Source organism: Coregonus lavaretus (genome assembly GCF_964263955.1).
Source record: "Coregonus lavaretus genome assembly, chromosome: 12".
NCBI lineage: Eukaryota > Metazoa > Chordata > Actinopteri > Salmoniformes > Salmonidae > Coregonus > Coregonus lavaretus.
Genome location: NC_139999.1, coordinates 40848491 through 40871353, shown reverse-complemented (window position 1 = coordinate 40871353; position 22863 = coordinate 40848491). Strand labels below are relative to the sequence as shown.

At 43.0% G+C, this 22863-nt stretch overlaps 1 protein-coding gene across 2 annotated transcripts in view; it reads left to right on the top strand.

Annotated features, from left to right (window-relative positions):
* The window catches only part of LOC311138264 (SLIT-ROBO Rho GTPase-activating protein 3-like), an 85129-nt gene that overhangs the window by 39241 nt on the left and 23025 nt on the right, over window positions 1-22863 (top strand). For both annotated transcript variants that reach the window (XM_084172946.1, XM_084172945.1), the window contains exons 4-10: window positions 2043-2105; window positions 4981-5166; window positions 5539-5667; window positions 6381-6602; window positions 7656-7757; window positions 9544-9741; window positions 16174-16258. In XM_084172946.1, the coding sequence (XP_084029072.1) occupies window positions 2043-2105; window positions 4981-5166; window positions 5539-5667; window positions 6381-6602; window positions 7656-7757; window positions 9544-9741; window positions 16174-16258 (985 nt within the window). The remainder of the gene's footprint in view (window positions 1-2042; window positions 2106-4980; window positions 5167-5538; window positions 5668-6380; window positions 6603-7655; window positions 7758-9543; window positions 9742-16173; window positions 16259-22863) is intronic.

Here is a 22863-nt window from a genome sequence, read left to right as displayed (position 1 = left end):
ATTTTGTACTGTAGATATGTGGTAGTGGTGGAGTAGAGGCCTGAGGACACACAGTGTGTTGTGAAATCTGTGAATGTATTGTAATGTTTTTAAAATTGTATGAACTGCCTTAATTTTGCTGGACCCCAGGAAGAGTAGCTGCTGCCTTGGCAGCAGCTAATGGGGTCCATAATAAATACAAATACAAATACAAATTCTACAATATAAAAAAATAGTAAAAATGAAGAAAAACCCTTCAATGAGTAGGTGTGTCCAAACGTTTGACTGGTACTGTATATTTTATTTTATTTTCATGGTTGGACATAAAATGTAAAAACACCAGGAAATCAGCTCCAAGTTATTTAATTTTGGAAATCTGTTCCCAAATATTCCCACGCGTAAGAGACACGTGATCATAAACCAATGTAAGCAAGGTTTGAAATGATTATGTTTTAGTCAAATATTATACAGTGGGGGAAAAATGTATTTAGTCAGCCACCAATTGTGCAAGTTCTCCCACTTAAAAAGATGAGAGAGGCCTGTAATTTTCATCATAGGTACACGTCAACTATGACAGACAAAATGAGATATTTTTTTCCAGAAAATCACATTGTAGGATTTTTTTATGCATTTATTTGCAAATTATGGTGGAAAATAAGTATTTGGTCAATAACAAAAGTTTCTCAATACTTTGGTATATACCCTTTGTTGGCAATGACACAGGTCAAACGTTTTCTGTAAGTCTTCACAAGGTTTTCACACACTGTTGCTGGTATTTTGGCCCATTCCTCCATGCAGATCTCCTCTAGAGCAGTGATGTTTTGGGGCTGTCGCTGGGCAACACGGACTTTCAACTCCCTCCAAAGATTTTCTATGGGGTTGAGATCTGGAGACTGGCTAGGCCAGTCTCCAGATAGTCCGGGTAGCCATGATTAGCTGTTCAGAAGTCTTATGGCTTGGGGGTAGAAGCTGTTGAGAAGCCTTTTGGACCTAGACTTGGCGCTCCGGTACCGCTTGCCGTGTGGTAGCAGAGAGAACAGTCTATGACTAGGGTGGCTGGAGTCTTTGACAATTTTTAGGGCCTTCCTCTGACACCGCCTGGAATAGAGGTCCTGGATGGCAGGAAGCTTGGCCCCAGTGATGTACTGGGCCGTACGCACTACCCTCTGTAGTGCCTTGCGGTCGGAGGCCGAGCAGTTGCCATACCTGGCGGTGATGCAACCAGTCAGGATGCTCTCGATGGTGCAGCTGTATACGTTTTTGAGGATCTGAGGACCCATGCCAAATGTTTTCAGTCTCCTGAGGGGGAATAGGCTTTGTTGTGCCCTCTTCACGACTGTCTTGGTGTGTTTGGACCATGATAGTTTGTTGGTGATGTGGACACCAAGGAACTTGAAGCTCTCAACCTGTTCCACTACAGCCCAGTTGATGAGAATGGGGGCGTGCTCAGTCCTCTTTTTTTCCCTGTAGTCCACAATCCTCTCCTTTTGTCTTGATCACGTTGAGGGAGAGGTTGTTATCCTGGCACCACACGGCCAGGTCTCTGACCTCCTCCCTATAGGCTGTCTCATCGTTGTCAGTGATCAGTCCTACCACTGTTGTGTCGTCGGCAAACTTAATGATGGTGTTGGAGTCGTGCCTGGCCATGCAGTCATGGGTGAACAGGGAATACAGGAGGGGACTGAGCACGCACCCCTGAGGGGCCCCCGTGTTGAGGATCAGCGTGGCAGATGTGTTGTTTCCTGCCCTTACCACCTGGGGGCGGTCCAGGTGGTCAGTAGGAGGCATTAGAAATGTATATTAGCTGCTTGCCTGTACACTACATAGTATTGCATTCAGCCTTTTCACAAATAGAGGAAAACAACATGTCACAGTGTTCAGTCATCTCTCCCATACAAACATATGTCAAAGGGAAACACATCTCTCCCATACAGACACATGATCCAGGGAAACCGATGTATTCATGCCTCAGGGAAACACAACCAGGTCTGTTAATGGTAAACATCTTCCTGTCACCTGTGAGATTGATTTACACACTTCATGCTTCCTCTGCTTCTTTTCAGAGCAAAGACATCGGGGTGCAGATGCACGAGGAGTTGGTAAAAGTCACGAATGAGCTCTACACTGTGAGTAAACAACAACATGTCATTCTCCCTCTCTCTCTCACCCCTCTTGCTCGCTCGCTCTCTCTCTCTCTCTCTCTCTCTTCCTCTCTCACCCCTCTTGCTCGCTCGCTCTCTCTCTCTCTCTCACCCCTCTTTCTCGCTCTCCCCTCTCTCTCTCTCGCGCTCTCTGTCTTGTTCTTTTTTCTCTCTCTCCTTCTTTTTCTCTTCCCCCATATCTTTGTACTGTACAGTATCTCCTTCAATCCACACCCCATGTTTGTTAGTTAGCCTCCTGAAGCTAACTCCATTCCACTAGACCCACCTCTGGCTCTCTGCTCTAGTCTCTGGGTTGCCCAGGATCTGCCCAGTGCAGAATAGCTTTATCAGCACTCCTGCAGTACAGCCTTGCTACACAGGTCATTTCTTTCTGCCCTGGAGGACATGAAGAATTTGCATTTTTCCTCCCTCTGTGAGAGAAGTTATAGTTGAAGGAGAAACTGTACTTGCCATTGGCTCTGCTCCAAGCTGACTCAGCAGTTTCCACTGCAGTGGAGGTCTGCTCACTGCCAAGGTGTATCGTCACATATTTACATATTCAGCCCATGCTACACAGGATCAAACACAGATCTGTTGTTAAAGTTAAAAGGCAACCTTCTCTTCTGTCGGTAAATTGACTGTGTACATGCATAGAAGAGTATGCATACGCATGCATGCACGCACTCACACACACACACACACGCAAACACATACGCACACACAATAAAGAATGCTCAATCAAATAAAATTGTATTTGTCTCATGCTCCAAATACAACAAGTGTAGACTTTACAGTGAAATACTTACTCACGAGCCATTTACCAACAATGCAGTTAAAAAGTAAGAACATTACAAATGGATTAAAATAAAATAGTAACACAATAAAATAACAATAACAAGGCTATATATAGGCTATATACAAAGAGTACCAGTACCGAGTCAGTGTACTGGGGTACGAGGTAGTTGGGGTGATTGATTGAGGTAATATGTACATGTAGGTTTGGTTAGGTGATTGATTGATTGAAGTACATGTAGGTAGGGGGTGAATTGCAGAAAGTCTGGGTAGCCATTTAATTAACTGTTCAACAGTCTTATGGCTTTGGGGTAGAAGCTGTTCAGGAGCCTTTTGGTCCCAGACTTGACGCTCCGGTATCGCTTGCTGTGCAGTAGCAGAGAGAACAGACTGTGACTTGGGTGGATGGAGTATTTTTAGGGCCTTCCTCTGACACCGCCTGGTATTAGAGGTCCTGGGTGACAGTGAGCTTGGCCCCAGTGATGTACTGGGCCCTACGCACTACCCTCTGTAGTGCTTTGCGGTCGGATGCCAAGCAGTTGCCATACCAAGCGGTGATGCAGCCAGTCAAGTTGCTCTCGATGGTGCAGCTGTATAACATTTTGAGGATCTGAGGGCCCATGCCAAATATTTTCAGCCTCCTGAAGGGGTAGAGGTGTTGTCGTGCCCTCTTCACGACTGTGTTGGTGTGTTTGGACCATGTTAGGTCCTTAGTGATGTGGACACAGAGGAACTTGAAGCTCTCGACCGTCTCCACTACAGCCCCGTCAATGTGAATGGGGGCGTGCTCGGCCGCTCCGTTTCCTGTAGTCCACGATCAGCTCCTTTGTCTTGCTGACGTTGTGAGATTTTATGTGTGTGCGTGTGCATGCGCGTGTGAGGGTGTATATGTGTGTGTCTCTGTGTATGTGTGTGTGTGACAGGAAGGCACTCATTTGTGAAATGTGATGCCTATTTCTGGCATGCCATGGCATGTCTCTGTAACACAGACAGTATGGACTCTATTGGCTGTGTAGCCAGAGTTCTGGATCACAATCAATATGTAGAGAATGACATTGTCCACTAGCCAGGCAGCTAAACCAGCAGCCACATTACAGAAGCTGGTATTATATCAGTTGTAATAGAATGTTAATCCAGTTCGTTTGTTTTGGTTGGAACACAGTGTTGAAATGGATATAGAATGGCTGTGACTGACTAGTGTCGACACATGCCGTGTCTGTCCATTCACATCCCTCAGATAGATATTTAAGGGCTGTAGGCAGGCCAGTGAGCATTGGTAAAATAACACGATCACACTGTGCAGCAGCAAGCATGCATAGCTACATGAAACCCATAGAAATACCTGGGCTTTAAATACACTACGTGGCTAAATGGCCGCATGAGAATGATTCTGCATGACATGCAACATAATGATGCAGATTTTCATTTATTAGCTTTTTTTCATGTGTATGTCTCATTTATACGTTCACATACACACAGTAGGTGACATAGTTCATAGCTAGGCCTTGTACATACTTGTACAGTGTTGATGTATAATGCACAATGTGAGAGCCAGCTTGGCTTTACCACATCTCCAGCTTCCAGTCAGAATCAAAGTGTCCTCTCTTGTTTCACACCCAGCAACAGCCAGAGGAATGAGGAAAGGTTCTCTGTAACTCAGCTAGAGAAAAGGATCTCTGTAACTTGGCTACGACAATCTTCCTGCTGGTTTCACTTGCTCTCTCCTCACATCGATTACTTCAATCAGAGTTGCTAGGAGACCTGTAAGAGAGAGGGTGAGTTTGTAGTGTGTGAGGGGAGAGGAAAGCAACAGCGGTAACCTAATTTTAGCACTCAGTCACAAATCTCTCATTCAGTATACAGGATACAATCGGATTAGCATGCGGAATCCTAACTTTAGATATCTCCCATTGACATCAAGTCTGTTATATGCTTATCGTGAGTTTAGTGTATTGCTGTAGTTACTCCGTTGAGTTACTCCCATGACCACAGTTCTATACAATGTTCTGTTTAATGTTCACACACACACACACACTGCTCTAATCCTTGTCCTCCTGTCCCTGTGTAGGTGATGAAGACGTACCACATGTACCACACAGAGAGCATCAGCGCTGAGAGCAAGCTGAAGGAGGCGGAGAAACAGGAAGAGAAGCAGATTGGCAAGGCCAATGATGTCAGCACCAGCCTCTTGCGCCATGACGACCGCCCACAGCGACGCAGCTCCGTCAAGAAGATGGAGAAGATGAAGGAGAAGGTGTGGCTTGGGCTGAGTGTGTGTGTTCTACCAATTGTCTGTAAAAGCTCAGAGGACTTGGATGCATTAGCCTCTGACATTTAATCAGTTAATGTATACACTAATGACCAAAAAACTTTAACTGGTTTTGTTGCTGTGGTAAGAATGGACTTCTATTGTTTCATGTGTCGCATGTAAAGTATTTTGATGAAATTAGTTATCCATAGATGGAACTAAATGTTTTACATCCTTAGTATAAGAATCGATTTAGAAATAGATCATCAATGGTTTACTGATTTGTCTCCCTCTCCCCCCTAACCCCCCCCCCCCCCCCCCCTCTATCTCGCTTTTTCGCTCTCTCTCTCCCTCTCTCTTCTCTCCCTCTCTCCCCAGAGACAAGCAAAATACTCTGAAAACAAGCTGAAGTGCACTAAAGCCCGGAACGACTATTTGTTAAACCTGGCCGCGACCAATGCTCTGGTGGCCAAATATTACATCCACGATGTCTCTGACATGATAGATGTGAGTGGGTGGTACAGGACATGCTGATTATAACAAAGTGAGAATAGTAGAATCCATTTGATACACGAAAGCCCAGTAGCATCTTGTAACACATAGGGTATTTTATTCTACGTTAGCGTTCTATTGGTTGCAATGAATAATAGATACAGTAGTTTGATTAATTGAAGCATAGTAGCATCTTGTGACACAGTATCTCCTCTTTTGTTTGAAGTTAGCATTTTATTGATTGTAATGGATTGCAATGAATAATTGATACAGTAATAGATAGTTTGATAAATGGAAGCATAGTAGCATCTTGTGACACAGTATCTCTCCCCATTGGTTTGGAACTAACAGTATGTGCTTCTCAATGGTGGTAACCATAGAAATATAATTACTAGAACAGACATTCCTTTTGTAGTAGTTCTAATTCTATGGTAATGACTGTATTTGGTATAAATATTTAGTGGCATTTGCACATCCAATTGTCAGGTTCTAGACGGAAAAAAACAATATGATTGTGTATGTGACTTTTATGACTGGGTACTTTTCCTGCTCATCCCAACCTGGGTTAGGTTTATGGTTATTGCTGTCATAATGACTGTGTATTTTCCCTGTCTGTGACCTGGGTAAGGGTTATTTATATGGTAATGACTGTGTATTTTCCCTGTCTGATTGGGTAAGGGTTATTGCTGTCATAATGACTGTGTTGTGTTGTCCATGCCTCCCCCCAGTGCTGTGACATGGGCTACCATCCCAGCCTGGCGCGGACCCTGAGGACCTACCTGTCTGCAGAGTACAGCCTGGAGACGTCCCGCCATGAGGGGCTGGACCAGCTTGAGGGGGCCGTGGATGCCATGGATGTCAGGGGGGACAAACACAGGGTCATGGACATGCACAGTCAGATCTTCTGCCCGCCCGCACGCTTCGACTACCAGCCACACATGGGCGACGAGGTGAGGGAGGCGGAGGGTTTGTGATTGGAGGGGATTGTAACAGCAATGCCAGGGTCTTGGGTGGGTTCCATTCTGGGAGCCTATAAAAAAACGAGTTATCTCTCTCTCGCTCTCTCTCTCTCTACACTATATTATCTATCTATCTATCTACTGTATCTATCTATCTATCTACTGTATCCATCTATCTCATCTAATCTATCTATCAGGGTTTACGTTAGCTGGTAATTGAACGTCATTTTTTTTTCTCCAGCCGATAAAAGAATTGCTGCCTGCCAAATTGACCGGGAGAAAAACAATAGTAGGCAGGCTATTTTCATGGATCAGTTTAATTTCAATAATAATGTTATAACTTCTCAAAATCATTGTCACGTGGTTAATCATAAAAATCTTAATTAAAATGATAAAAATATCATGCGAGAGCACCAGCATCTGCCATATGGACACATTTATCCACCGTGATCATTGGCGGCTAAATAGCCTAAATGAGTGCATGGAAGTCAGAGATGGCCGATGCAGCCGGTGGCCTAGAACTTATTGTCAACTAAGTAAAGATACATAAAGCCGACAAATAAAAACAGTAGAAAATATACTGATAAAAATCATATAAACTTTATTTTGTTGTCCAGAAGCCAAATGCATGATCCTAGTCATATTAGCAACCCATCTGAGTTGTTGCATCTTTAGATTCACCCTCTTTCTAAGTTTCTAAGGAGATTTTCATCTCTGTCATATACTGCTGGCATCAGGTGTGCTGTTTTAGAATGTTTTTTTTCCCGCAAATTGCATTTTGGCAAATGTTTGAAAATTCTGTGTTATTGGCTGCTTCATTACAGGAGTTGCATGTTCTGTTAAGATGAATTACCACAATAGCATCGTGGGTGGACGCCCTAATGGGTTACGAACCCAATGCATAGGGGTCTGGTACATTTCTCAAATGGCCGGTAAATTAAAATCTTCCCGGTCACGTTGTCCGGCGCAGCATTTACTTAACGGAAACCCTGATCTCTATCTACAGTATCCATCCATCCATCTAATCTAATCTATCTACACCAGGTGTGTCAGGTGAGTGCCCAGCAGCCAATGCAGACAGAGCTCCTGATGCGTCACCACCAGCTCCAGTCCCGCCTGGCCACACTCAAGATAGAGAACGAGGAGGTGAGCTCTAACCCTAACACAGTCACATGGTCAGAGTCAGTAAACTTACCACCTTGGCCATGTTCAGTAGGTAAAAATTATGGAACTTGGTAGATAAGAATGTCATGAATATTGTCCTTATTGTACATGTCAGAGAATGCTACAAAAAGGTACCACATCGTTGGTTCTTAATGGACAGAATTGAGCAGTTGAGAGCAATAAGTGATACATTTAATAAAAACTAAATAAAAAATGTATGTCCAATGGTCACTTTATGGACGCTATAGTCTCGTTTTAATCTGACTAGGTAGGCGCAGAAAATACTCTTAAAACTCAATTGCTAATGACCCTGTTAAAAAATCAGGTAAAGGCCGGACGGCTCATGATGAGAGGCGGGGAGTGTGTTGTGTACCTCCAATCAAGTCGATTTGCAAATGTTCATCGAGATTGGTGTCACATTTGCTTAGATATGATGGTAGGGAGATGTGAATTTAACATTGAGCTTCAACCAATACCTATACTATTGTGTGTTACACAAGGTTGTGCCCTGCTGAACCTTTTAGGGGAAAACATGCATATAGGATATGGAAACATTCAGTATGTTAAAACTGATACACTGTCAGTCTTTTCTTGTCTCTTCAGAAATCCATCTAGGCAGATGGCTATAGGCAAACAGTGTGACTCATGTTTAGATGCACATCATGAATACTCAAACAGACATGCTTATATCCACTCAGGGCCAACAGATGACCCCAGCAGCTCTGGTGAACCACACACTGACTGCATTACTGTACTGTTGACCATGTTCATGACGGCTGGAGGCATTCTCCTTCTCACACTATAAGGATGCACACACACACACACACACACACACAGTCCCTCCCTCTCACAAACATTCACACACACAATAATGCATTCACACACACCCTATCTCACATGCAAAGTGTAGCCCCTGGGATCGCCTCTCATCTAACAGGCAGGCAGGGGAGGCCCTACTTTAGCAGTAACATATGACGACTGTCACCCAAGCAGTGTTTTCAATCACAATACATCTTCTAAACTGACAAAGGTGTGGCCCTAGGGTTGACTCTCATCTTCCATCTCTTCCCCATTACCCACCCACCCAGGCAGGCAGCCAGGCCCTAGCAGCTAGCACTGCATCCTCCAGCTACAGAGACTGCTGCCTGTCTGCCTACTTGCCTGCCTGCCTCCTGCTGCTGCAGTGATTCAGACAGATGTGTGTAAAGGTCACCATATATTTGTGCTGTGTGTTCAGCTTATCTCCTATGAATATGGAGGTGCTCATCTCCTCTCCCTCTCACACAGACAAAACACCAGTTATCTTCCTAATTATCTTCACACAGACCAAAAAACATGTCCCCTACCGGGCTGACTGAACTTGACATTATGCAAGTGGTTGTAGGATGTAGTACTGTGATCAAGATCGTGTCTGCAGAATTCATACTAGTGTAGATGTGGGACATTTTGTTCTTTAATTTGACATTTTGTTCTTAAAGGAAAAATCGACTCAAAAACTATCTTTTGGTATTTGTTTCATTAGTCCACTGTTGATACAGTCCCATACAGATGTAGAACTTTATGCATTTTGCATCATCATGATGTGGCAAGTGACAATTAGCCTTTTGAAAGTTCTATATCTTGAAAGCTTGATTGCTGACTAGCATTTCTTGTCTATTTTTCCTTTAAGAGCATTATACAATTCCAATTGAAGTCTCATTGTGTGCAAGGAAAATATTGATGTTGTGACACAGCTTAATAATGACTCTTCCCTTTCTGTCTGTCTTAGGTAAGAAAGACCCTGGATGCCACCATGCAGACTCTGCAGGACATGCTGACGGTGGAGGACTTTGATGTGTCTGAGGCTTTCCAACACAGCCAGTCCACTGAGTCGGTTAAGTCTGCCTCGTCTGACTCCTACATGAGCAAGGCCAACGTTGCTAAGAGACGAGCCAACCAGCAGGAGACGGAGGGCTTCTACTTTACTGTGAGTGGCTCTGATAAGTCACATGGCTTAAGACTTCACTGTGATTGACTCTGACAACTAACACCGCTTACTAAGCATTATAAATGCATTTTTTCTCATTTGTATGAATGCTTCCTGGTATTAAGTACTTTACTTTAGCTACTTGGGTTTAGTGCCTTGCCCTAGTGCTCTGACCAGGTCCTGTGTGGCTCTGTTGGTAAGATCAAATCAAATTTGAATTGTCAAATGGTTAACAACAGGTGTAGACTAACAGTTAAATGCTTACTTATGGGCCCTTTTCCAACAATGCAGAATAAAGTGAAACAATGAAAATGGAAATAGTGACACAAGGAATAAATACACAGTGAATAATGAATAACAATATCGAGTAAAAATAACATGGCTATATACAGGGAGTACCAGTACCAAGTCGATGTGCAGTGGTATGAGGTAATGTGCATACACTGAGTATACAAAACATTAGGAACACCAGCTCTTTCCATGACATAGACTGACCAGGTGAAAGCTATGATCCCTTATTGATGTCAACTGTTAAATCCACTTCAATCAGTGTAGATTAAGGGGAGGTGACAGGTTAAATAAATATGTTTAAGCCTTAAGACAAGTGAGACATGGATTGTGTGTGTGCCATTCTGAGGGTGAATGGGCAAGGCAAAAGATGTACATGCCTTTGAACAGGGTATGGTAGTAGGTGCCAGGCTCACCAGTTTGTGTCAAGAACTGCAACGCTGCTGAGTTTTTCATGCTTAACAGTTTCCCGTGTGTATCAAGAATGGTCCACCACCCAATGGACATCCAGCCAACATGACACAACTGTGGGAAGCATTGGAGTCAACATGGGCCAGCATCCCTGTGGAACGCTTTCGACACCTTGTAGAGTCCATGCCCCGATGAATTGAGGCTGTTCTGAGGGCAAAAGAGGGTGCAACTCAATATTATCAAATCAAAATCAAATCAAGTTTTATTTGTCACATGCGCCGAATACAACAGGTGTAGACCTTACAGTGAAATGCTTACTTACAAGCCCTTAACCAACAATGCAGTTTTAAGAAAAATAAGTGTCAAGTAAAAAAAAAAAAGTGAAAAAAAGATTGAAAAATTGAAAAATAACAAATAATTAAAGAGTAGCTGTAAAATAACAGTAGTGAGGGGAAAAAAGTATTTGATCCCCTGCTGATTTTGTACGTTTGCCCATTGACAAAGAAATTATCAATCTATAATTTTAATGGTAGGTTTATTTGAACAGTGAGAGACAGAATAACAACAAAAAAATCCAGAAAAACGCATTTCAAAAATGTTATAAATTGATTTTCATTTTAATGAGGGAAATAAGTATTTGACCCCCTCTCAATCAGAAAGATTTCTGGCTCCCAGGTGTCTTTTATACAGGTAACGAGCTGAGATTAGGAGCACACTCTTAAAGGGAGTGTTCCTAATCTCAGTCTGTTACCTGTATAAAAGACACCTGTCCACAGAAGCAATCAATCAATCAGATTCCAAACTCTCCACCATGGCCAAGACCAAAGAGCTCTCCAAGGATGTCAGGGACAAGATTGTAGACCTACACAAGGCTGGAATGACCTACAAGACCATCGCCAAGCAGCTTGGTGAGAAGGTGACAACAGTTGGTGCAATTATTCGCAAATGGAAGAAACACAAAATAACTGTCAATCTCCCTCGGCCTGGGGCTCCATGCAAGATCTCACCTCGTGGAGTTGCAATGATCATGAGAACGGTGAGGAATCAGCACAGAACTACACGGGAGGATCTTGTCAATGATCTCAAGGCAGCTGGGACCATAGTCACCAAGAAAACAATTGGCAACACACTACGCCGTGAAGGACTGAAATCCTACAGCGCCCGCAAGGTCCCCCTGCTCAAGAAAGCACATACAGTGGGGAGAACAAGTATTTGATACACTGCCGATTTTGCAGGTTTTCCTACTTACAAAGCATGTAGAGGTCTGTAATTTTTATCATAGGTACACTTCAACTGTGAGAGACGGAATCTAAAACAAAAATCCAGAAAATCACATTGTATGATTTTTAAGTAATTAATTTGCATTTTATTGCATGACATAAGTATTTGATACATCAGAAAAGCAGAAGTTAATATTTGGTACAGTAACCTTTGTTTGCAATTACAGAGATCATACGTTTCCTGTAGGTTTTGACCAGGTTTGCACACACTGCAGCAGGGATTTTGGCCCACTCCTCCATACAGACCTTCTCCAGATCCTTCAGGTTTCGGGGCTGTCGCTGGGAAATACGGACTTTCAGCTCCCTCCAAAGATTTTCTATTGGGTTCAGGTCTGGAGACTGGCTAGGCCACTCCAGGACCTTGAGATGCTTTTTACGGAGCCACTCCTTAGTTGCCCTGGCTGTGTGTTTCGGGTCGTTGTCATGCTGGAAGATCCAGCCACGACCCATCTTCAATGCTCTTACTGAGGGAAGGAGGTTGTTGGCCAAGATCTCGCGATACATGGCCCCATCCATCCTCCCCTCAATACGGTGCAGTCGTCCTGTCCCCTTTGCAGAAAAGCATCCCCAAAGAATGACGTTTCCACCTCCATGCTTCAGGGTTGGGATGGTGTTCTTGGGGTTGTACTCATCCTTCTTCTTCCTCCAAACACGGTGAGTGGAGTTTAGACCAAAAAGCTCTCTTTTTGTCTCATCAGACCACATGACCTTCTCCCATTCCTCCTCTGGATCATCCAGATGGTCATTGGCAAACTTCAGACGGGCCTGGACATGCGCTGGCTTGAGCAGGGGGACCTTGCGTGCGCTGCAGGATTTTAATCCATGACGGCGTAGTGTGTTTTCTAATGGTTTTCTTTGAGACTGTGGTCCCAGCTCTCTTCAGGTCATTGACCAGGTCCTGCCGTGTAGTTCTGGGCTGCTCCCTCACCTTCCTCATGATCATTGATGCCCCACGAGGTGAGATCTTGCATGGAGCCCCAGACTGAGGGTGATTGACCGTCATCTTGAACTTCTTCCATTTTCTAATAATTGCGCTAACAGTTGTTGCCTTCTCACCAAGCTGCTTGCCTATTGTCCTGTAGCCCATCCCAGCCTTGTGCAGGTCTACAATTTTATCCCTGATGTCCTTACACAGCTCTCTGGTCTTGGCCATTGTGGAGAGGTTGGAGTCTGTTTGATTGAGTGTGGACAGGTGTCTTTTATACAGGTAACGAGTTCAAACAGGTGCAGTTAATACAGGTAATGAGTGGAGAACAGGAGGGCTTCTTAAAGAAAAACTAACAGATCTGTGAGAGCCCGGAATTCTTACTGGTTGGTAGGTGATCAAATACTTATGTCATGCAATAAAATGCAAATTAATTACTTAAAAATCATACAATGTGATTTTCTGGATTTTTGTTTTAGATTCCGTCTCTCACAGTTGAAGTGTACCTATGATAAAAATTACAGACCTCTACATGCTTTGTAAGTAGGAAAACCTGCAAAATCGGCAGTGTATCAAATACTTGTTCTCCCCACTGTATACAGGGCCGTCTGAAGTTTGCCAATGAACATCTGAATGATTCAGAGGAGAACTGCGTGAAAGTGTTGTGGTCAGATGAGACCAAAATCAAGCTCTTTGGGATCAACTCAACTCGCCGTGTTTGGAGGAGGAGGAATGCTGCCTATGACCCCAAGAACACCATCCCCACCGTCAAACATGGAGGTGGAAACATTATGCTTTGGGGGTGTTTTTCTGCTAAGGGAACAGGACAACTTCACCGCATCAAAGGGACGAAGGACGGGGCCATGTACCGTCAAATCTTGGGTGAGAACCTCCTTCCCTCAGCCAGGGCATTGAAAATGGGTCGTGGATGGGTATTCCAGCATGACAATGACCCAAAACACACGGCCAAGGCAACAAAGGAGTGGCTCAAGAAGAAGCACATTAAGGTCCTGGAGTGGCCTAGTCAGTCTCCAGACCTTAATCCCATAGAAAATCTGTGGAGGGAGCTGAAGGTTTGAGTTGCCAAACGTCAGCCTCGAAACCTTAATGACTTGGAGAAGATCTGCAAAGAGGAGTGGAACAAAATCCCTCTTGAGATGTGTGCAAACCTGGTGGCCAACTACAAGAAACGTCTGACCTCTGTGATTGCCAACAAGGGTTTTGCCACCAAGTACTAAGTCATGTTTTGCAGAGGGGTCAAATAATTATTTCCCTCATTAAAATGCAAATCAATTCATAACATTTTTGACATGCGTTTTTCTGGATTTTGTTGTTGTTATTCTGTCTCTCACTGTTCAAATAAACCTACCATTAAAATTATAGACTGATCATGTCTTTGTCAGTGGGCAAACGTACAAAATCAGCAGGGGATCAAATACTTTTTTCCCTCACTGTACAGGGGTACCGGTACAGAGTCAATGTGCGTGGGGCACAGGTTAATCCTGTATTGACGTTTTGCCTGTTTGATGGTTCGTTGGAGGGCATAGCGGGATTTCTTATAAGCGTCCAGGTTAGAGTCCCACTCCTTGAAAGCGGCAGCTCTACCCTTTAGCTCAGTGCGGATGTTACCTGTAATCCATGGCTTCTGGTTGGGGTATGTAAGTACGGTCACTGTGGGGACGACGTCATCGATGCACTTATTGATGAAGCCAGTGACTGATGTGGTGTACTCCTCAATGCCCTTGAAAGAATCCCGGAACATATTCCAGTCTGCTAGCAAAACAGTCCTGTAGCTTAGCATCTGCGTCATCTGACCACTTCTGTATTGAGCGAGTCACTGGTACTTCCTGCTTTAGTTTTTGCTTGTAAGCAGGAACCAGGAGGATAGAATTATGGTCAGATTTGCCAAATGGAGGGCGAGGGAAAGCTTTGTAAGCATCTCTGTGTGTGGAGTAAAGGTGGTCTAGAGTTTTTTTTCCTCTGGTTGCACATTTAACATGCTGGTAGAAATGAGGTAAAACGGATAAAAGTTTTCCCTGCCACTAGGAGCGCCGCCTCTGGATGAGCATTTTCTTGTTTGCTTATGGCCTTATACAGCTCGTTGAGTGCGGTCTTAGTGCCAGCATCGGTTTGTGAAGGTGTTCCTAATTAGGAAGGTGTTCCTAATGTTTTGTACACTCAGTGTATAAGTAGGGTTAAAGTGACTAGGCAAAGGGATAGATATTAGACAGTAGCAGCAGTGTGTGTGTGTGTGTGTGTGTGTGTGTGTGCATTCAATATGCATTAGTGCGCATGTTATATGTGTGTGTGTGTGTGTGTGTGTGTGTGTCTGTCTGTGTGTGTGTGTGTGTGTGTGTGTTGGGGTGTCAATGTAAGTATGTGTGAGTGTGTGGGTAGAGTCCACTGTGTGTGCATAGAGTAAGTGCAAGAGAGTTGGACAGTGGCAGCAGGTAGCAATTTGATTAGCTATTTAGAAGTCTTGTTTAGCAGTCTTATGGCTTGGTGGTAGAAATTGTTCAGGGTCCTGTTGGTTCCAGACTTGGTGCATCAGTACCGCTTGCCATGCGGTAGCAAAGAGAACAGTCTGGCTTTGTAGGCTGAATTCTTTGGGGGGAAAAAAGAATTGACGCCGCCTGGTATAGAGGTCCTGGATGGCAGGGAGCTCAGCCCAGCTCGGCCCCAGATCATTGTCGTCATGGGTTCAATTCCCGCAGGGATTTTACATTTTACATTTTTAGTCATTTAGCAGACGCTCTTATCCAGAGCGACTTACAGTTAGTGAGTGCATACATTATTTTTTTCATACTGGCCCCCCTGTGGGAATCACATACACATATACAAACTGTAAGTGTACTGTAAGTCACTTTACAAAAAGTGTCTGCTAAGTGTCATACATTATTGTTATTATTATATTAACAAAACTTACAGTGCATTAGAAATGCTTTTTCCATTTTTATGAATGAATTGCACACTGCTATTAGAGTACTTTAGCTACTCAAGTTTAGTGGCTTTCTCCAGTGTTCATCATTATGCAGCATTATGCCTTGTGGAAGTCAGACAGGCAACCATCTGGTTGTGAGTTCATTTTACTGGTATTATCATCAGGCTTTGCTGATACAAGTCATGCAAATTAATTATGAAATTAACCTTTTGCTCAAATGCAGTACTGACTAGCCTACAATCGCAAGTGTGGTCCTGTGTGGCTCAGTTTGTAAGAGTGTGGCATTAGCTAAGGTTGCCAAGGTCGCGGCTTCAATTCCTGCAGGGATTACATATTAAACAGTAATTCACTCACTGTACTACTTACTATAAGTTGCTTTTGATAAAAGCGTCTGCTAAATGCCATATATTACACATTGTAAAAGTGTTCTCTCTCTCTCTTTGCATTTTCTGTCTGTTTGTCTTTCTCTCTTGTGCTCTCTCTTGCTCTGTCTGTGTGTCTGTGTGTCTGTGTGTCTGTCTGTCTGTCTGTCTGTCTGTCTGTCTGTGTGTCTGTGTGTCTGTGTGTCTGTGTGTCTGCTTGTATAGAAATTCAAAGAGTACCTGAATGGCAGCAACCTCATAGTGAAACTACAGGCCAAGCATGATCTACTGAAGCAGACGCTAGGAGAAGGTGAGAACAACTCTTCACATGGTTACAATGTTATTGTGCCTCTTCTGGATCACAATGCCGTTCATAGGGGCATCACCTCCACTTTAAAGCACTAGCAGCAGCTTGCCAATTGTAGTCTTCTTATGGTTCAAACATTGTTGTTTTGTTAAATAAACTTAATTGCCATCAGCTACCAGTAATAACCAATATTGTATACACTCCCCTATGTATTTATTTGGACAGTGAAGCTAAAACTTAAAATGTTGGTCTATACTCCAGCATTTTGGATTTGAGATCAAATGTTTCATATGAGGCGACAGTACAGAATGTCACATTTTCTTAGAAATGAAAGCACTTTATGTGTCTAGTCCCCCCATTTTGAAGGTGTCATAAGTATTTGGAAAGCCAGTTATACATTTTTTTATATGCGCATTTGCGTGGAACAGTTTTATTTAAATAATAACGTTTTCGTTTATCAAAATGATTGTCACGTGGTTAATCATAAAAATCTGAATTAAAATGATACGAATCTAAAAGTTAAAATTAAACTAATGCAAGAGCACCAGCCTTTGCCGTATGGACACATTGATACACCGTGTTCCATTGGTAGCTAAAGAAATTAGCGCTTGGAACTCAGAGATAGCCTATAGGCCAGTGGTCACCAACCTAGTCGATCACCAAACATTTCTGTAAAAAACAACAACCATAAAGCCTTGCGTTCCTGTTTTTTGTATTTGTTTGACGCTGTTGGCGGTAGGTGCACTTGATTCAGCAGCACTAGTGCCGGTAAGGCAAAACGTTCCCATTTTGAACAATTTCATGTGTCTGAAGGTAGAACTCCGCCTACCCGGCAGGCCCAGAGAGCAAATCAAGTGCACCTATATTCCTACCGCTGGCCGTTCAGATAGCTCAGGTCACCGTGTCTGCACAGTTTCCTCAAGCCATAGACTAGAAAAAGAAGCCCCGAACGCACAGCAAAGTTGATACTGAGATTTCAAAACGTTTAAAACCATGACTTTAGTGAGACTCAACGAATACAGCAAAGAGCTGCTGTTTTTATGTGTAAGTTCATGTTTGTTGTTATTCAGCACTGTTAACACTTTTATAAGCCATAAAATGTGTGTTCTCCCTACTTCCACATGCTACAACCAGCACTGCAGCTGCAATGAATGAGTATAGCAAAGTGTTCCGATAATTTTGCGTTATTATTAGCATCTTGTGTCTTTTTTAATATTCAGGAATATTTCAATTTCTCTGGTCATAGGAGTAACAACATGATTTAGTGCATGAGGCAGAAATAATGCAGTGCAACTTGAGTTTCAGCTGGAAGACTGTGTCCCCATTTCTCAGCAGAGGGAAGGAGGGCGGAGGGACGGTGAGTCGGGTGAGAGGCATCCTCACCATCAGGCCAGTAAAAATAAGCAAATTATTATGCTCACTTAGCTGTGACTCACAAGTAATACAACAAATTATCCATTACCTAATATTTATTTTATTTTTTATAAAAATAATCTTGACTCAGAAAAGGTTGGTGACCACTACTATAGGCCAATGCAGCAGTAGGCCTATAACTTCCATTGTCAACTAAGTAAAATACATAGGCCTAAAGCTGACCAAATAAAAACAGTAAAAAATGCAGGTTCTTTCAATTGCATTAATCTATCTACTCCGCCTGTCTGCCTCCCTTTAGATCTGTCTTGACTTGCGCTATCGCTAGTGAAATGCAGCATTGTATCAGGTTTCGCGTGCTCAGGCACGTGCGCTCCCTCAACGTTGTAAGGACAGAGAAACCACAAACATGCTCACATGGAGCACTCCAAACAAAAGACAATGAAAACATGGACAAAACTGCTAAATGATGGTTATGAAATAAACCAAAACTTGTTTCTCACAAGTGTAGCAGGTTGTGAACTCTGCAAACAATGTTTCCACTCTCAGAATGAGAACGGTATATTACTGTAATACATGCATTAACAGAAATTAATGTAACCAAATGACGGGGGATTAACAGCACATTTACTAGGCCTACTGGTTACATATGTAATGGGGAATTGATCAAAATAAGCAATTAAAAAAGGAAAACAATTCACACAATGAAACAATGAATGTGCAAAAATTGGCGGGAGACAGCAGAGCACATTCTGGAGAGAGACGCCCATATCTTCGACCACACCCCCCTCCCCTTCTTCTTGTCTCAAAATTGTAATTATACTCAAGACACTATCTTCACACATTTGAGATGCTTTTCATTGAAAGCCGCAACTCAATAATCAGCTAGGCCTATTGCCACGTGCGCTCCCCAAATTGCTGGCTTCCCAAATAGGCATAGGCCTATGCATAAAAAAAAAAAAAAGCTAATGCTCCGCTGTGGCTAAGTCAAGCTCTCTGGTAAAGTATTTTGAATTATTTATTTAGACAGGAGTGATTGTATAATTTTGGCAAAACATTACATTTACTTTAGGGGAAGCCAGCATCCAAACAGTGCACTGTGCACCCGGCAACTTTCCTTTCTAATTCGCAAGTGGCTGAAACCAGAGATCTGTATATATTGATGAGATGCTCATGTCTCCCCCCTAACAATGCGAGTCATTGTTCCAAAGGCAGGAATGCAGGCGACAAGCTTAGGTCTGCATATTATGCCCATAGAAGCACATTGAGCTTATTCAGGACAGATTTTCGCGAGAGTGAGCCCTCTTGCTTCGCCTCTTCCTCTCTGCTGAAACTAGCGAGCGAAACAGCGCCCCTCTGTCTTACTATATGTAGGCCATGTATCTGATGCTGTCTGGCCAGAAAAAGTATGACATGCCATACTCCTTTTGTCCAGACAGCATCAGATACATGGTCTACACATACTGAGACAGAGGGTCGCGGTTTCGCTCGATCATATGCTTTATCTGAGATTGATGCGTCTTTCTGTTGGCGCGCGTCTCGGTCAAATAAATAATAAATATTTCAAAATGTTATTTGGACGGGCAAGGAGGTACGGTAGGGCGGGCCAAGTCCCCTAGGGCTCGGCCAGAACGCCGGCCCTGGATGCAGGTGTCATTTGCTTAGCTAGCAAGAAATGTGAATCACTTTGCTAGTTAGCTATGCTGAACTTGAACGACTGTTAACCGCAGTTAGCATATCTCTTAGTTTTCAATCAAACGTATTTGGCATTGATCAAATGGGTGGGCAGGCAAGTTCCCACTCAGTTGTCAAAACGTGGTTTGGGACAAGCATGCATTGGCAGGCAAGCTGCAGAAGGGCGAGCAGCCTACTATTCCCCATCGTCCCCATCGTTTATCAGTGCAATTTTGACGGCCAACTACAAGCTGAAAAAGTTTGACAGGGTTTATCTACTGTTCCTTCGTTAGATTTTAGCTCATCTCGCTCTGGCTAACATTAGTTGTTGATCTTGTTGTTGTAGGCAACTGAGGGAGAGAGCCTACCTTTTCATGGTTGTTTGATTAATAGGACTGTAAAGTTCCCAAATGTAAGAGGACTCCTGTGGTATTTACATATTTGCAGAAATCCATTCAGGTGTATTTTGTGGCTTTTGGATAATTATTTCTATTGCTCTAAAGTCCCACTATTGCTACTGCCTGTAAACACAGTCCAGTTCAAAGTGAATGATGGCAGGCAAATGGCCTATTTGCATACAGTGGCTTGCGAAAGTATTCACCCCCCTTGGCATTTTTCCTATTTTGTTGCCTTACAACCTGAAATTAAAATGGATTTGTGGGGGGTTTGTATCATTTGATTTACACAACATGCCTACCACTTTGAAGATGCAAAATATGTTTTATTGTGAAACAAACAAGAAATAAGACCAAAAAAAACTGAAAACTTGAGCATGCATAACTATTCACCCCGCCAAAGTCAATACTTTGTAGAGCCACCTTTTGCAGCAATTACAGCTGCAAGTCTCTTGGTGTATATGTCTATAAGCTTGGCACATCTAGCCGCAGGGATTTTTTCCCATTCTTCAAGGTAAAACTGCTCCAGCTCCATCAAGTTGGATGGGTTCCGCTGTTGTACAGCAATCTTTAAGTCATACCACAGATTCTCAATTGGATTGAGGTATGGGCTTTGACTAGGCCATTCCAAGACATTTAAATGTTTCCCCTTAAACATTTACATTTAAGTCATTTAGCAGATGCTCTTATCCAGAGCAACTTACAGTTAGTGAATGCATACATTTATTTATTTATTTATTTATATATATATATATATATATATTTTCATACTGGCACCCCGTGGGAAACGAACCCACATCCCTGCCGGCCTAACCCTCCCCTACCTTAGACGACGCTGGACCAATTTTGCGCCGCCCATGGGTCTCCTGGTCGCGGCCGGCTGCGACAGAGCCTGGACTCGAACCAGGATCTCTAGTGGCACAGCTAGCACTGCGATGCAGTGCCTTAGACCACTGTGCCACTCAAGTGTTGCTTTAGCAGTATGCTTAGGGTCATTGTCCTGCTGGAAGGTGAACCTCTGTCCCAGTCTCAAATCTCTGGAAGACTGAAACAGGTTTCCCTCAAGATTTTCCCTGTATTTAGCGCCATCCATCATTCCTTCAATTCTGACCAGTTTCCCAGTCTCTGCCGATGGAAAAACATCCCCACAGCATGATGCTGCCACCACCATGGTTCACTGTGTGAATGGTGTTCTCGGGGGGATGCGAGGTGTTGGGTTTGCGCCAGACATAGCGTTTTCCTTGATGGCCAAAAAGCTCAATTTTAGTCTCATCTGACCAGAGTACCTTCTTCCATATGTTTGGGGAGTCTCCCACATGCCTTTTCTTTAAGCAATGGCTTTTTTCTGGCCACTCTTCCGTAAAGCCCAGCTCTGTGGAGTGTACGGCTTAAAGTGGTCCTATGGACAGATACTCCAATCTCCGCTGTGGAGCTTTGCAGCTCCTTCAGGGTTGTCTTTGATCTCTTTGTTGCCTCTCTGATGTTTTGGTGGGCGGCCCTCTCTTGGCAGGTTTGTTGTGGTGCCATATTCTTTCCATTTTTTAATAATGGATTTAATGGTGCTCCGTGGGACGTTCAAAGTTTCTGATATTTTTCTATAACCCAACCCTGATCTGTACTTCTCCACAACTTTGTCCCTGACCTTTTTGGCGAGCTCCTTGGTCTTCATGGTGCCGCTTGCTTGGTAGTGCCCCTTGCTTAGTGATGTTGCAGACTCTGGGGCCTTTCAGAACAGGTGTATATATACTAAGATCATGTGACACTTAGATTGCATACAGGTGGACTTTATTTAACTCATTCTGTGACTTCTGAAGGTAATTGGTTGCACCAGATCTTATTTAGGGGCTTCATAGCAAAGGGGGTGAATACATATGCACACACCACTTTTCCGTAATGTATTTTCTAGTTCTTTTTTTCATTTCACGTCACCAATTTTGACTATTTTGTGTATGTCCATTACATGAAATCCAAATAAAAATCAATTTAAATTACATGTTGTAATGCAACAAAATAGGAAAAATGCCAAGGGGGATGAATACTTTTGCAAGGACCTGTATATACCTACTGTAGCGCTGATTGGTTATGGCGCACCGGTCTTAGTCCGGTCCTGGACAAGACAGATGTGTTTTAGGTTTTATTGTCTATTAATTGTCCAAACGCACAGCCGCTTTCCCACTGTATATTGCTGTAGAACTTTCACAAATGCCTGCTCTGTGTCATTCCCAAACATTCTATGAATATATGAAAACGTGAAAATGACCATATCTAAGTGCTGGCTTGTCCGAAAATGTAAAATAAAAAATGTCATATTCTTCTTGGGGGTGTATATATTTTTTTTTTTTTACATTTAATCATTTAGCAGACACTCTTATCCAGAGCGACTTACAGTTAGTGAGTGCATACATTTTTCATACTGGCCCCCCGTGGGAATCGAACCCACAATCCTGGCGTTGCAAGCGCCATGCTCTACCAACTGAGCTACAGGAGGGCCTGTAGCTCAGTTATATGTTCACTAACTGTAAGTCGCTCTGGATAAGAGCGTCTGCTAAATGACTAAAATGTAAAATGTAAATATGTATATGAACAGATTTTAATAAGAAACCATGTTGCTAAAACGCTGTCGGTTCCACTTTTAAAGGAGGCTTGGGTAAAGCCAAAATGTCACAAATATTCCAACTTCAATTAATTATTTCTCAATTATGCTTTCAAATATATGTCAACAGTTCTTTCTCGAAAGGACCCTTCTATGAATTACATTTCGTTAAAAAAACACAAACATTGTCCTGTTTTGTTCTAGGTTCGAGAGGAATCAGCCATGTACTATGCATTTTACAATACAATCTTACAAGAAACTCATATGATGCTCCATAAGCGGCCAAACCACTGGCTCCAGTATTTCCAGGAATTAGTTGTGGTTGGTCAAATAACAAACAACAGCTTTTTTTATTACACATGACATGAACCCTGAAATCAACAATACGAGTCACTGATCAAAGAGTTATCATGCTATGGGATATCATGTAATCTTGTATTCTTGTTACTAAACCTTGTTGCAACCCCCCTGTTGTATTATTGTTGCAACCCCCCTGTTACCTGGGATAACTAGATGACCAAAACTGGCATGTGAGTGATTTATTCTTTGCCCCCCCAAAGTTGTTAGTCAAGAAG